General features: G+C 34.0%; 1 protein-coding gene across 2 annotated transcripts in view; it reads left to right on the top strand.

Moving 5' to 3' along the window:
• Positions 1 to 10,850, top strand: part of LOC145683302 (brachyurin-like) — a 365,263-nt gene extending 354,413 nt beyond the window's left edge. For both annotated transcript variants that reach the window (XM_081754664.1, XM_081754662.1), the window contains exon 8: positions 9,839 to 10,850. In XM_081754664.1, the coding sequence (XP_081610790.1) occupies positions 9,839 to 10,042 (204 nt within the window). In that variant the 3' untranslated portion in view covers positions 10,043 to 10,850. The remainder of the gene's footprint in view (positions 1 to 9,838) is intronic.
• Positions 10,851 to 17,471: the final 6,621 nt, after the last annotated feature.

Raw genomic sequence — 17,471 nt, 5'->3', positions numbered from 1 at the left:
AATTACGAGATTTAGAATATTTCGAGAAATTCTCCGGTCACGAGAATGAATTGACTGTCACTGCGTTCTTACGTAAGTTTGAAGATCAAGCTTCGCTTATGTCAATTTCTCGTAGTCAATATTTAGACATTATCAAATTTTTGTTGACTGGTTCTGCACAAAATTGGTACATAAACAATTGTGGGTTTTTCACTTCTTACGATCGTTTTGCCGAATTGTTCAAATTAGAGTTTGAGAATGAACAGGTTCGCGCTAACAAGTTAATGGTATTGCAATACAAACCCTATGATGCAAAAGTTGACGGAAGTGTGTACAATTTCGTGTCATATAGATGTAATAAGATACAAGAAATCAATCCCGACATAAAAGAATCGTTGGCTATCAGTATGATTCTCAATTTGATTCCACCTTACTACCGGCGTCAGTTAACAACTCTGTCCGCTATGAATTTGTCTTCTGTTTTGTCCGTTATACAAAGATTAGAAGCAATTCCCAGGTCTGATAATCGTAACAACAGCAACAATCATAGGTTTCTGAAAGTCAACCAGGTGTCTGTTAATAAGAATGGTAAGCGTGAAAGTAATCAGAATAATGTTAATGATTGTGATGAGTCGGATCAGGTGTGCTCGAACGAAAATTCAAACAACAGAGGTAATCGGAAAAGAAAAAATTCCTTTCGTAGAAACAAAAAGAAAAAATGGAATAACAATAGTAGTTCTGATAGGCATGAAGAAAGTGTGTGTTTTTGTAATCATAGTACAAATGTAAGAAATAGCAATGCTAATGTAAATCAAAATGAAGCCACTAGTGATGTGACTAATAGGTCAGTGAATGGTAATTCCCAAACAAGAAATTCGTCTCAGACCGGTTACAGTAATGGAAATTTTGTAAATCCTTCGAATTTTGGTAATCCTACCGGCTTTAAGCCACCAAGACCGAATTTTACGAACGTCACTGCAGGTAATTTTGGGTTTCAAAATAGATTTCCTCCCCCAAACTAGAAGCACCCTGCCTGAAGAGTGCTCATAGCAGGGAATTAATTCAAACGTGTAGTAATGAGTTAAATAATGCACTCCTTCCAAATAGTCAGACTGTTTTTGTAAAGCTTGATAAAAATCTGATAAATGTAGTACAGTGGGATGATGTTTTCTCGTCTGATGAAGAAGAAACTAAAGATTTTTGTAAAACTAATGTAAATTCATGTGCCACTGCTGAAATTCTTGTCAAAATCATGAATGAGAATATGTACGCTCTGTGCGATTCAGGTGCTTCGGCTAGTTTGTTAAGTTATAATGCGTGGAAAAAAATATCTAATATAGTGTCAAACGCTGTATTGCAACCCGCTCCTCAAATTGTTCTAGTAGATTATAGTGGTAAAAGAACAAAATCAGTTAAGGGCGAGGTTACCCTCTGTGTAGAAGTTGGTCCTGTAACTTGTGATGTTAGATTTATTGTTGTCAATGACCTTAATTGTAATTGTCTGCTAGGCAGAGATTTCCTATCGCTAGTTAATGCGAAATTAGACTTTGGCGAGAAATCCGTTACTGTAGGTTATGACCCTAACACTTGTAAGGTACCAATGAAAGAGTATGAACACGGATTTGGTAGTGACCCCCTTCTGAGTAATGAAAGTAAAGGTAAATTAAAAATACTTACTAGAGAGAGTGTTAATAAGGTTGGTTTTCATTTAAATAATGCGAATTGTGTTGACGCTAATTCCGCTATTGAAAGCGAAAACGATGATGTAGTCGAACCTGTGCTAGAGTGTCCGATAATTCAGAGTTTAGAAATTCATAAGAAACAGCTGACGCAGGAATGGATGGATAGTTTGTTAGAAAATAGTAAAGCATTTGAACATGTAGATAGGTACACTACCAACAATGATTTAAACATAGAGCAAATAAAACAAGCACGTTTGAACGAAGCTGCTGAAGTAAATTTTTTGTATCATTTTTATGGGGAACAAATACATAAATTGGATGAGGAAATTCAAATGTCTCATAACAATGTAAAAATAAATCTGGATGTTTGTAATACAAGTAAAATTACTCGTAATACCCAAAGTCACTTTCCTTCTGTTACTGAAATTAGAACAAAAGTTCTTGAAATTGAAAATTTGTCTAATGTTCAAAAGCAGCAACTATATGATTTATTGTTGAAACATAGATTGGTTTTTAGCGACTTGCCAGGTAAATGTAATAAATTTGAATACACTATCGAAGTTGAAACAGACCAACCGATTGTAAAACGTCAGTACCCATTACCTTTTAAGTACAAAGAAAATATTGAACAGCAAATAGCTGAATGGCTAGAATGTAACGTAGTGGAAGAATGTGTTTCTGTGCATTGTCATCCTTTGTTGTGTGTAGCTAAGAAAAACACTAGTAAACTTCGTACTGTCGTAGATTTAACTCAATTGAACAAATTTGTGAAATTAAAGCAGTTAAAAGTCAATAAGATCGATGACCTTCTTATCAAATTTCAAGGAATCCAATTCGTGTCTTGTTTAGATTTTGTGGGAAGTTATTTACAAGTATGTTTAAGTAAAGAAAGTAAACAATACACAGCCTTTTGTTGGAATGGAAAAATGTATCAGTATACTCGAGTTCCGTTTGGTTACATAAACGGAGGAGCTGCTTTTATGTTGTGTTTGCAAACTGTCCTTGGGGCAGGTTTATATGAAAAAGTAGTCTCGTACATCGACGATGTCTCTGTAATTTCTATGACTTTTGAAGAACAGTTACAGTTTTTGGATCAAATATTTCAGAAAGTTTACGAGGCTGGCATGACATTAAATCTACAAAAGTGTACTTTTTGTAACACGAAATTTAGTTTTTTAGGGTTCGACATCAGTCCGCAAGGCATAACAAAAAATCCTTCTTATGTGCAGTGTATTAAAGACCTACCAAGGCCTAGAAATTTAAAAGAATTGCAAAGAGTTTTAGGTTTGTTCCAGTGGTGTGCCAAATTTGTCGAAAATTTCGCTCAAAAATCTGAACCTTTATTTGGTTTGTTAAAGAAAAGTAAAAAATGGATCTGGGATCAATCTTGTGAAGATAGTTTTAACCAATTGAAAAGTGATTTGGTTCAAGAGGTAATGCTTGCACATCCTTTGTTAGATCATGATTTTTGTTTAATTACAGACTGTAGTTCAGTTGCTTTAGGAAACATTCTTTTTCAAGAAGTAGATGGTAAGAAACATATTTTAGGGTTTTATAGTAGAACATTAAAACCTGCTGAGAAGAATTACACCGTGACTGAACGTGAGTGTCTTTCAATTGTAGTCGCGCTTAAACGTTGGTCTCAATTGTTGTATGGAAGGCATGTAAAAATTTACACGGATCATAACTCATTGGTATACTTGCACAAAATGAGACAGTGGAATTCTAGACTTGCTCGTTGGAGTTTGCAAATTCAGGGATTTGATGTACAAATTGTATATATTAAAGGTCAAGATGATCAAGCTAGCGATGCATTGTCACGTATCATTCTGTTCCCTGAGGTTGAAAAGTATGAAGTTAATAAGTACGAAGTGTTGCCATCTTGTTTTAAACATTTGTCTGTACAAGATTTAATTAGCAAGCAAAGAGAACATCCGGAGTATGAAAATATCATGAAGTACTTAGAGAATCCCAACGATCCTTATGTTAAGGTTAAGAATCGAAATATTGGTGAATTTTACAAAATCGAAAATGGAATTTTGTTGAATCGTAGTTACCATTTTCCTAATCAATGGAAAATTTGTATTCCTCCTTCACTTGTGAACGATGTAATTCAAAATTACCATGAACAAGGTCATTTTGGTTTTGAAAAGGTTTTAGGCTTTGTAAGTGATTGTTGTTATTGGAAGTCCATGCGTAGAGATATCAGCAATTATTTGCGTGACTGTGTTGTCTGTAAACGTACTAAAGTTGAAACTTCGCCACCAGCTAGACCTTTACAAACTGTAGCTGTAAAGAATGTAAGAGACATGATCTCGATCGATTTGTTAGGACCTTATCCACCTTCTCATACTGGAAATAAATTTGCATTGTCAATTTTGGATGTATTTAGTAGATATTACACGATGTTCCCAATCAGAAATGCAACGACCAAATGTGTTTTGAGATGCTTAGAATATTACTATTTTGTAACCATGGGAATTCCAAAATCCATACTGGTGGACAAAGGTGGATGTTTCGTATCGGCAAAATTTAAATCTAAAATGGAAGAGTATGGTATTAAAATTCACTATGTAACTCCTTACCATCCAAAGAGCTCAATTGTAGAACGTATCCATAGGGAGACGAATAGATTGTTTAAATTGTTGTGTAACGAGGAACATACTTCTTGGGAAAGATACATACCTCAGATTGTCATTTTGTTAAATTATTCTGTGTGTAGTAGTTTAGGTGTCAGCCCTGCTAGTCTTCATTTGAATGTAAAAGCAAATTATTCTGTGTTGAAGCATTTTGGCATTGTAACAAACGAAAGCTATGATGAAAGTGAACCTGTAAATTGGGAAAATAAACTCATAATGGCTGACTACCGTAGAAGTGAAAAAGTTAGAAAAAGAAACGAGAAATATAATGCGTCCCAAGAAAGAAAATACAAAATAAAAGAAAACGATTTGGTATTTTTGTTGCAATCACATTTGAGTTCGGCAGTAGACAAAAAGATCCGCAAGTTTTTCATGCTTTACAAAGGTCCACTGTTTTGTAAAAATAAAATTTCAGACAAAGTTTTTGAGCTTGTAGATCCTTTAACTGGAGAATCTTGTGGCTTACATTCTATTGATCGTATGAGAGTGTGGAGACCCACTCAAAAAACTAGGAACATCTGGTTAGAATTAGCTAAGAAACATATTCATGAAAAAGAATTTGATTCTGTAAAAGAAAATAGTGAAAAAACCGATTCTTGTGAGCCAGAAACTTTAGTAAATGTAAATTCTTTGAATATAACGAAAGTTAGTTTGTCTGTTTTCAACGAGAGCGAAAGTAATAAGTTTAATGTTCAGTTGTTGTTGAAAGAACTATTGAAATGTGATACATATTTGCAATATTTAAACGACAAGCTAGATTGTCGGTATCGTACTCTTGTGTTAGCTTTAAATCATTTGCTGAATCCTAAGCTAAACAGACGTGACATGTAAAAAAAAAAAAAAACTCGTTTACATGAATAATTGTATTGTCTTGTTGATGCTTTGTGATAAGTTATCAAGACTAACTGTAAAATTTTAAAACACCTAATGTACGAGGTGAATTGTATAGCATTCATGTGTTATTAAGAATATAAACGATGATATGCTCTGATGTAGTCAGAGTAAGAGTAAGTTTTTATGTGTCAGTGGAACACTGTGACACGAGAATTGAATTATGAATGGCAACTTCCCCCCCCCTTTTTCATTTATTTTTAACCTTTGGGTACATTTTTCTATGTTGCTTTATATTCCTACCTCACTAGAAGGTCTTATTGCCATTCCAAAGGGGTGGGATGATAATATAAATGTATAATGGGGAAGGGAGACTTAAAAACTTAAGTGGATAGGCGCTTATTAGCGTAAAAGTGTGGCAGACTTACTTCTATCCGGCCTCACTCTTATTGTTACAGTACAATAGAGTGGTAATAAATTTGTTTCATGTAGTTATTTGTTTAAATGATGTGTAATCTTTGTATTTGTGAATAACAATTTTGTTTTTGTAACTTTTTGTCAGAATAGCTTGAGAAACGCAAGTATGTTTTGTCATTTATGCAATTTAAATATCATGTGTGTAGAATAAGTTTGTTCATTTACTATCGTGGAATATTGAAATATATTATTCAAATAATATTTGTTTTATCTATTTGTTGAAAAGTTGAGTTGTCCATGATAATTATTTGTTCGTGTTCTATAGTTTTCGTATAATATCGTAAAGTAAGTAATGTGAATATTTTACTTCTAAATAATGCCATGATTTCATATAATGTTTGTGTTAATTTTTAATGGTAAGAGCGCATATAGCAATATAGTAATTTGTATATTAAAGGTATATCATGAGAATTATTTGAATATTAATTGTGAGTCATGCACTTATAAATGTTTAATTTAGTAGCAGTGCCGAATGTAAAAAAAAAAAAAAAAAAAAAGAACTTTAAAGACTTTACATATTAAAGCCCCATGAAACTTTTATGTAAGAGTATAAATGCCAAACGCGTTTGTCGTTTTTCTACGTTAAATGAAACTTAATGAAACTTTTTCATCTGATGAAGTGTAACTCGGCGAAAGTTCTTATAAACTTCATTGTGAACTAATGCTCGTCTTCATTTTGGAACAGTGGTGAGTGTTGAAGTGGAATTACAGTCAGGGTTCTTGAACGTTTACCATTATCCAATGGCGCACGTACATTCCTTTCGACCGCCAATGTAACTGTACCAAAATTCTGCTTATAATATTTTTCGTATAAACGCAAATTCTGCGTTAGAGCGTTATGTGACGTTCGTCTGAATTCGTACACTTTGTGCAGTGTATGCTTCTTGTTGATTGTGCTGCCGCCTAGTGGTGTTAAAAGACAGGATAGAAGAAGAGGAAGAGGAAAGTTATGAGAGGACAACTAGTTTTTCGTTGTGTTGTGTTGGTGTGTGTGAATGTGAGTGACTCAGCTATTTTGCTGATCACTACATTATCTCGTCCTCAAACGTTTTTTTTTTAAGTGGAATATTAGTTACCTTGTAATTTAGAAATCCATCACTGTCTTCGAATATGTAGAAATTATTAACGAAAACAGTATTATTAATTTGAACATTTTGGCAATTCTTACGCAACTCATTATCAAAACAAATTAGCCCCAAGTAGTATTTTATAACAACGAGGGGGCGTGTTGGAGACTAAAAGAAAACACAAAGAACTTGGAAGGTGGTACCAAAACGCAACGGACATGTAGTAAACGACCAACACAAAAATATATCAAAACTAGTCAACTCTTTATCAAAAACCACGACATAATGTCATCAATGTGTTCACTTGGAATGACTGTCTGCTAAATTCTCAATATTGGAAGAAAGGACGATCTTGGTGAGTGGATTCGACGGATATATAGTGTTCCAACTTAAAATGTGATCACGTCTTTCATCAAGCCATGGCGGACAATATAATGAAGTGAGTAATAAAAGTGCACTTACGAACTCATTACGTAAATGGGGCGAATAATGTAAGGGAAAGTTTGTTTATCTCAGGTACGTTTATTCATTTTAAATAAATGGCACAATAAGATATAAATTTGTCAGTTTTTCTTTTACAGATTGCATGACGTAATAAGAACGTGATTGTTGGATAACCTGTGTTCGGTTCTTGAAAGTAGGTGATGCTCTCGTCTATTTTCGCAATACGCCTTAGATCTTCGCCCAGGTGATTTCCGTCCGAATCTGGACCGTAACGGTGAGGTGTATCGCACCTTCCTTGAACGATCGTCGTGGGGATGAACTTTCCGTACCCGTGAATAAAATAGTGCAAAGCTGTATTATTTGCGGGCAGGGAGTAGGGAGTTCTTCACGGAGGCCGGTTAAGGATGGTGTGCACCCTGCAGCGCAATGCTGCTAGAACCCCGGAACCGTAATAAAGTCAGGATTAATATCAAGATTAATATCACAGGATGAGAGACACAAAGTAGAAACACTGAGGTAGTTAACCAACAATACGTAAAAAATAAAGTTTTTGAACTGTACTGAGTATAGGTTATTTATTTTTGAAATTTATAATGACCTAAATTTCAACGAATTTTAATGATTTTTAATGTACGCAATTTTTTGAAAGATCGGAAAGACTACAAACACTTGTGCTGCTGATATTCACATTAAATATCAAGTCATTTATAATTCAACCAATATGGCTCCCTTAGCTCATAGAGTGTGGATTTTTGCTTCTTTTTCTTGTTTCTTTAGTAATCTGCTCTTTATGCTATACAATATTGAATATATCATTTCTTAATTTGTTGCATACACTTATATATTTTTATATGGAGTAATATTTCTCTTTAATTTCAAGTGCATTGCGAAGATTTTAACTTTCAATTTGACAACACTATCTAGCAAGTATACCTGAGATAACTAGTTGACTTGAAGATCTTGCTACCAATTTTCCTAGTACTGATCTTCAATCCTACTTCAAATAACCACCACAATTTCAAGCATTATTTTCCTCGGAAAGAATCAGTGATGGTTTTACGTATTACCCTTACTTCATCTTGGCAATCGTTGAGAAGTTGAATGTATACCAGAATAAAATACAACATATTGTAATTTTTAATAACAAAGTTATATTTATATTCGTCTGAAACATATTTAGTACAATATTGTTAATGCTGTTCTTCAAATTATAGATTAGGAAACTGTTGAGTATTAGGCTACGAATTACAGCGCGACAAGAATTGTGCTTCAAATCTTTTAAAAATGAGCAATGTTTAAAGTGAGCTTCGTAATGCATTACTGCACAATTTCTTATTTTGTACTTAGTATCCATCGTGTACCTAGCATACATCAAAGATACACAAAGATGAGGAGAGTGCAGGGTTACTTGCGAATGGTATAGCGGTAACCGAAACAGTTCAATTTTGTTTACAACTGTAGTGGCTCTATTCCCATTTTTCACAATTTTGGTGATAATCCTTATGATTCTTAACAGCTAAAATCAAGGAATCATAAAAATACCTTATTTCCAAAACGTAATTATTATTTTACAATATACTGTACCTTTGTTTTTCAAAATTCCTTTTTGTTTTACCCTAAAAGTGTTTTATTTTTCTTCCAGTCTTATTGGCATAAAATACGTTATATTTCCACTTACTTATTTATTTACACTTATATGCACCTACCTATCCGATGTGAATCCTTGGTGAAACTTAGTTTCGCAGATAAATTTGAGACCGATTCCAGAAAAAATGTGAATTATGTACTGATCGACTACGCCTAATCTCAAATATCAGATAAATACGATGTTAAATTAGTATCATATGTGAGAGAGGTGTGTAAAATACTTCGTGCTTGTGTTATTTCATTACTTAAACTTAGTTATTATTCATACTGAAGTCATTTCTATGATAGGCAGATTAATGTACTAGTACCGCAGGAATCAATGTTAATAGCCTAGAGTAAGTATTTATCTCTTAACGTTTTTCGAAAATCAATAAATAATAATTAATTCTCGTAGCAAATACATTCGTAGTCAATTGTAATTAATATATATTCACTCTATATTACTTGCCAAAATGAAAAACGGCAGTCCTTTCCTAAATTAATTATAAGTACTACCTATTTCGAGAGTCTACTAGTACATCGTTACATGTAAAACTTCCAACGGTTAGGATTATTCAACATTTATATAGGATTTACGTACTCCGTTGTTATTGGTGTAAACTATACGTACAAACGTAATTGATTTGATTTTACATTCAATACAAACATTAAGATTTATGTCTTTAGTTACATATGATCTTAGTCATAAATTTTACTAGTTTAATATTATATTTTTCTCCTGGAACCTCATACTAATTTATTAAAATATTTCTGGTAATAAGAAAAATTTCATGTTTCTCTACTGTTTTTACCTTGCTGAACAGACATTAATATGAATCGAATTTATGACTGCTTGAAAGATAATATATGGAAAACAGTATTTTTTTAAAAATTGTCGATAAGAGAGCAAAGTACGATTTCTAGAGTTCAAGTCGTTATAAAATAACATACATATTGCGCGCTTTCATGATATACCAATCCCTGTCGTACTAATATGTCAATGGAATCTACAGTATAAGGATTCATTGCAATTTTCAATGTAATGATTACTAATGCGTTCTGTAATAAAATCATGTTATTTATCTGCTTTCAGGGAGATTCAGGAGGACCCTTAATCTGTCCTGCAGTAAATGGTAATGTAACGGGTGTAGCATTTGCAGGCATTCTGATCGATACGCCTTTATCGATCGTTTCTTATGTTCACATAGGATCAGTATTGGACTGGGTATATGATATCATTTTATCAAACTCAGATGATGAGATCCCTGATGAGAGTGGTAATATAAGATATATTTAACTCTATTGGATAATAATCATGACATGTAATATATTAACTGAAATAACTTGAAACAAAGTAGCATGCATTAATAAAAAAATAAAATACTCCAGATTTTGTACGGAATACTGTCACCTTTTCCCTACAAAAGAGTTGAATTTTAATAAGATCTGCAATTTGAAAATTTTGATTGTACATAGTTGAAGTGAGTTCTTATTTCTTGACTTTAAACATACCTCGAACCTAGGACCATTTGAAAATCTATGTAATAGTAACTCTCCTTTTTGACATTTACTTCGTGAAAACTGCGTTTAAAACTAAATTCATACCCGTTTGAGTTGAATGCATTTAATGAATACTAATGGAAATTACACTGTATTGTGTATGATCACTTTAAGGTACCACAAATTACAGCAAGCTAATGAATTGGAAGAGAGGTGTCTTTTAAGGTGTCTTTGTTTTGTAATTCTTCTTCTAATTGAGAGAACTATCGGTAAACTTTATTATACCAGAATTTATGTACCATGTCCTGCGAAAACGAACTAAGCGCCACTTTCATACTTTTAAGAAAATTACGTATAAAGGTTGATGTCCAGCATTAATGCAGCCATAATCAAAAGTGAAATTATGTTTTTTTTTTTTTTTTGGAAAGTTGTTGGTTTTCCTCTCTTTTCGATTGTGCAAAACGTTCTAGTGCTTATCAGGAACCAATCGTCGCATTTACGTGGACTTTCAAAATTTGGCGCTTAGTTCACTTTTGCATAACACGGTACATATTTAATTAGTCTATAAATATTAAAACTTATCAACCAATAAAGATAATATTCAGGCCTTAGAAATGTGATATGAAATATTTGTAGAATTCTAAAATAAATAAATTAATAACTTGATATTAATTATTTGGTATTAAAATAATAATTGTTATATAAACGTGCGAAACTTTGTATTGACTTCAAATGCAAAAATTGGGTACACATATATACACAGAAAGAGAGAGAGAGAGAGAAGGCGTTAGAAAGAAGGTGGTGGTGAAGTGGTGTTTGTGAGGAAACCGTAAACGAGTACAGTTTATCAAGTTGCTGAAGGTCATAAGAGTTTTAGAAAGTTTCTCGCTACATCCACTTGTTGATACAGTATTAACGAGAAGAAAAATATTTTATTTGGAATGTTGACATATATGTAGGTGCAATGAATAGACATTAATAAAGTTATTAATATAACTTCTACAATGCTTTCTAGAAGGTACTTGCCATTAGTACCTTTTGCATTACATAAACGAAGTAGTTTCTTTTGATTTAAATTCTTATTGCTATTCAAAATTCTTAGCACTTTGAACATTCAGTAACACAAAGAAAATTGGAATGATTGTAAGGTTAACCATTGAATAAATCTCTTCAATCAACTTTAATCATGGTAAAAACATAAAAGGTAAAGTCGTGTTTGATTGACTTCATCTCCGGGTAGCTCAGGTGCGAATTCGAAACTCCAGTTGTTGAAAACACAGTATTCGAATGTATAAAGTTTCTCTTTCCCGGTGCGCGTAGCAGAGGACGCATTTATGAGCTGTTAGTGAAACCGATGGTAATAGTAAATGTGAGCAGACGACTCAACATGTGTATCAGAAGTCAACAACGTGTTACTGAAAGCTCTGGTTGGGAGACATATTCGACGCATTTGTTCCGAAATGTAGATAGTTAAAGTAGTCGAAAAACTACAGAAATAAAAGTAACAAATGAGAAAAGGAAGTCGTGAACTCCCGAACAAAAATGAAGAAAATGAAAGGAAAAAATGAAGATAATTTGGTTTGTTTGCTCGATGTTAATTCGAAAAGTAAAGAGTGTCACAAGTTTAGATCATAAAAGAAAAAAAAAACATTTTCTAATCCTGATTCGGATTAAAGTCCCAATCTCAGATGTTTAATTTGAAGTGCAAACTTCTGATTTCAAACCCAAATCCTTTTCTAGCATTTACTAAAGATCGGGTAAGGAAAGGCGGTAAAGTTCTTCCCTAACGAGTGCAAACTGCACCTATGTGGATCTGTGTAAGTTTAGGAGGTATATGGTGATGTCGGAGAAACTGTCCATTCGATGCAACCACTACTACAGAACACTAAACTATCTTTGCTTTAAAACACGAGACTTATGGACTCAAAGAGGGTGGGAAAGTTCTGTTACGATTTGCTACTGTTGTCAAGGTGTAGTTTTAGAATAAAATGCTGAACTCTGCTGACTGTTTTCTATCAGCTGTTCATGATTCTAAATCTGAAATGGACGTATCAGATTTTCAGTTTTAAACGAGGCTTATGACAATGAAGTTTCCGGATTTTCTTGCCTACCAGGCCAAAATTATTGTCTCTTTTCTCAGCACATTTTCCTTAGGATGTGCAGCAAGAAGGTGCGTGCTTGTGCTCGCTTTTAAGCCACCGTTATGTATTATTTTCCATTTGGAGTATTTCCTTCCTATACTGCAAACCACAGCTCAAGTGTTACCCCATCTTTCTCCATTGATCGGATGTTATTTACAACGCTACGCTTTTAGTTAACAAGTTTTGTTTTTAACTCGAAAACTCAATTTTCCAATTACCTTGTTATTACAGAGGATATTTCAAATATATTGTAGTTTTATGCTGAAAGAAAGAACAGTGTCGTTAAGTAGTGTGAAGTATCTGTGTAGTTATAATGGCATGACTATGAGATAACTGTGTAAACCGTTAACTTATTTCGTCAAGCTCAATTCCTTTACTAAATTGCGACTATGTTGTACAGAACGGTGAACTCTTTCAAATTCAACGGAACTGGACTGTTTATTAATATTGTACACTTCCAGACAGCTTGCATAATCATGTATTTCTTAATTCTCGCTTTTGAAATTGTTAATAACCATGAATAGTTTTTTCTTGCCTTTCCGCGTTCCTTTCCATCCACTTGACATATCCAAGTTCAATGAACGTCAGACTCATCATTTTACAACCAAACGAAACCGCAGACGACATATCATCAGGGGGTATTCGACACAAGGCTTAGGAAGGTGCAGGATCGTCGTGACAGGCACATCGCAACATTGGAAAACAATCAACTCCATGTCTTGGAAGTGTCATTCTGTTGGTTCATCGCCGCAGATTCAATAGAGACCAATATCTGACTAGTGACATGAGGGTGTAGAAAAACATAATTGGAAACGCATCCAAACGATAAAATTCGACGCCGCTGGCATTCCAGCAGGATTGAGTTCCAGTTGTTGGCTGAATCCAATATAACCACGCTCCTCCAGGGAAAACCATTCATCATGGTCAGGGCGACACCAGTTTAATCTGATCTGTGAGACTAGTGCTCATCCTTTATCTTTTAATCACAAACTATCTCTCTCTTACCTATTTCTCCAACTAGTCATTTTCCAAATTAAAACTTTCAATTTCATTTAAATTCAGCCATAATTTTGCAGTTAGGTAATGTGTTGTGCACCAGTTTCTTCTCCAACTGTTGCATTCATCTGAGTTAGTATATATCTGAGGGCACAACATCGGCATATGATGGAGACGCTGTGAGTCTTACGCCGTTGTAACGATCCCAAATTTCCAAATACTTTTCATATGCCGATCTTTCAAATTTACATAATGGAGATGCTTTTAAGATTCTTGATCAATGACTATTGCTTCGAAGAAAAATGTGTATAATAGTAGCGATGGATAAGTCAGGCATAATTGAGATTTTTAAAAGATAAATTCTATTGAGTTGAATATAATGACAATGTATTTTCAGTATCGAGTACAGTGTAATTTAAAGTTATTTTTTGCTGAGAGAAAATGAGTAGGGTTACTTTAGACCACCCGCCAAGCCTTACCACATGTGTGCAATTGCTCAGTTAGAGTAAATCTTGTTTCATTGTTTTTTATTTATTGATTTTTTGTGGGTGAGAATAGGTTTTGTAAAGTTATTATATTTTTTATTAGTATATAAAAATATCATTTGTATTTTGGTGTTGGAGATATATATGCATAATAGTGTAAGATATATATTTTAGTGTGATTAGGAATTGGGGTTTAGAAAATAGATATAATGGAGAATACTACATTTATTTCATCTGCGTTAGATCGTTTAGTAGAACCCCCAAGATTTTTTGGTAAATTGAACGAGACAGTTCAGTCATTTTTTATCATTATCATTTTTGTAGCCATCATAACCTCCATGATGTACAGAAACGTCATTTGTTGCCATATTGTTTAGAAAATGGGCCTTTTGGTCACCTTTACAATCCGCCGCAGCATATGATCTTCCGTATGTTGAGAATAAGGAGAAATTGGAATAGGCTTATCAAGATAATATAGTTTAGCAAGTTTTAGAGCACGAAATGAGAAATAGGGAACAGTTAGATTCTGAACCTCTTTTAGATTACATTTTTCATAAATGCAAATTAATACTAGAGTATGATCCGAAGATGCTTTTGGCCGAACAAATGAACTTGATAATTGACGCGCTACTGCCTCCGTTCCATTCCGTAGTGGAAAAAAAATCATTTTTGACTGTTATTGACTTTGTAAAGTTCTTAGGTTTAGAGGAAAGAATTAATTTTCTGGTCAGATTGCGTATTCAGCAATCGAAGTCTTTGGCAAATAACCAATACTATTCATCATGTTGGTAATAATACTATACAGCAAAAAGAAAGTACTTTACCTTTTATACTCATAACGTGAATGAAGTTGTCATTCAGCCTGAAGGAAAAAAAATAGTTTGATACCTCAGTTAAATTATACCAAAGTCCAACTTGAAAACCTAGGGCAACGAACTGCGCTTGCAAAAAATTTCTCACGTACACAAACTAAAATCTGTGTGTATACAATCTTATGAGCGTTCATGTTTGGAGCGTAGCAATCCACCCTTTGCATCCTCCTCTCATACACAGCCTATTGCTTCTGTTAATACAGTCAATATAAATAAGAGTGTTAAGTCGAATAACAGGAAATAAGGAAACAAATGTGTGTAATATTATTAGAAAGAGCGACATTGTGTGCCTATTCAATATGAAGCTAATTTGCCTAATGTTAAAGTATATATTGATAATAAGCTGCGTTTATTTCTATTGCATTCAGGCAGCAATGTCAGCATAATTGCTGTCAATATTCTACGAAATAAGCTTAAAATACTCAGAGTTACTACTTTTATTCGTGGCGTCACTGGAAATTCTCAAGAAAGTCATTAAGTCTCTTTAAATTAGGAGTACAGTATTTTATGCCTCCTTTTCGAATGTATAAAGACTTTACTTATAACAGTATAATTGGCCAAGATATTTTGAAAAATAATTTTCCAATTGTTGATCACGATAAGAATTCTTTCAGTATTGTAAAATTTGATATCCTTCGAAGAGTAGAATTACCACCATACGTATATTTTGATGAATTTTCTAGCTATAGCGCAAAAATTATATAAACCACAATTTTTAGTGGCTTGTTCTTGTGTTTTACCTCTAATGATAGTTTGGATACTTCACACTAGTAACCAACGCATTTCAGGATGCTTTCCCGTAAAGAAGAGTGTCTTTGTATCGTAATGAAGAGGCATGATATTAACATATGCAGATACATATTTTCGTTCATGACTCTAATGGCCATTCTTTTTCTTGATTATAGTCCAGTAAATCAACGCTCCAAAGCGGAGTGTAGAGAACATGGTCGGAATCAAAGATTTTGACTCCAGTTCTATGTTTGAAGTAGTTAGGTGTTTAACATATTAAAAGTTTCAGAATCTTTGATATGATAGGTTGCAGGAGGGGCGGAAAGTCACTTGTTCGACATTTTCCTTACATCTCGAAACCTGCGTGTCGTACAGACAAAATTTTAATGTTCAAGAACAAAGTTGCGAAACTTTCCTACAAGTTTGTTTCTATTAATTCCCTACTCGTAATAATTTTCAAGATATTCGTTTGCGAAGATTGCATATTTTCAAAAATCGTTTTTTTCTCCTCCATTTTACAGAAAATCTTTTGACTTTTAGCACCTCATTCCTTAACTTCAACCATGTATACAGGAAAAAAAACTTGAAAATATAGAAACATTATTCATGCTACAATTTTGTTGTTTTGGCTATTTTTATTTATTTATTTATTTAACAATCACCGGATACAGCTCAGAGGCCAATTTACACTGGATATCCAACAACAACAATAACAATGGAAAGGAATTGGGAAGGTATCGGCCAGGGCCTATTTAGTAGGTACCATCCCGGCATTTGCCTGGTAAGACTGAGGGAAACCCTGGAAAACCTCAGTCAGGATGGTCGGCAGCGGGATTCGAACCCACGACCTCCCGAATGCGAAGTCAATGCTCTACCACTTGAGCTACTTCGCAAAGGAAGGGTCTGTCCTGGCTCAGGACGTGGCTCATATTGCTCATCTTTATCTATAATTTTTCTCACCTAAGTGTCCACGTCCTCTAGGGATTTTTTCTTTTCAGGAATGGGTAGCGATCCCATTCCTTCAGCGCAATCTTAAACATTATAACTGTAGTTGCCCCCAAAGGCTTTAAAAATCGTTAAGTGGGGAATTATGCAGATTTTTCACGTTTCACTGTTTAATATATAATGGGCCTGAATAGAAAATCATCACTTTTGGGAATAGTTATAACATTAGTATAACAGAAAACACAATATCGAGGTTTGTGTTTTTGAGCAGAAGGGGTCAAACTTATAAAAAATAATGCCACGTTTTAGGAGGTGTTTTCATTACAAATTCAAATTCAAATTCGTTATTGTGAAGTAAAATAAAGTAGTATGATTAGTTTGTTCAGTCAAGGATCTCAAGCTCGTTCCTTTGCTCTAATTGGGACTCACTTCATACAACGCCCACAACGTCAGTGATGAGGAATGTCGCTATTACCAGAAGGCAAGGAAATTCAAAAACACACTTATAAAGAAGTCCGTAAGTACTCATTTTCTTGCTGCTTGCTATAACAATGATATTCAATACTCTTTACTCTTGTTTTGGCTGATAAGTCTAGCAGGAGACTGTTGTCCTTTCGGTTGGTCTACATTCACTAGTCAGTGTTTACAGCGAGTGAGTGTTTACTGAGAGTTGCCGATTTTGTGATACCGGTGCTAAGTCATTTAAACTTTTCTGACGAGCTCCTATTTTGTTAGTTCGATCTTTTGGATGCTCTGTTGCTTGTGGTTAACTTAATAAGAAGTAACTACTGTGTTTAGAGCAAAAGTGGTAATTCTTCGTTCTTGGGCTAACGGGCTCACTCTTGACCGAATCGTTACAATTGGTTATTTGGGAGTAGTTCAGAAAGGTCATAGACCAGAAGGAGTATTTTTAAGATCTATAGAGGTAAATATTGATCAAGCGAAAAATATGAAAACGAACTCACTAAATTTGGTAAGTGTGATAATTGGAATAAAGTGTGGTGTAGTTGTGTCATGAATAGCGGCGGTCATAAGTCCTTGATGAGGTAATAGCTACT

This window comes from Thermobia domestica, chromosome 4 (genome assembly GCF_964235325.1).
Source record: "Thermobia domestica chromosome 4, izTheDome1.hap1.1, whole genome shotgun sequence".
Lineage (NCBI taxonomy): Eukaryota > Metazoa > Arthropoda > Insecta > Zygentoma > Lepismatidae > Thermobia > Thermobia domestica.
This window is presented reverse-complemented; position numbering and strand designations above follow the sequence as displayed.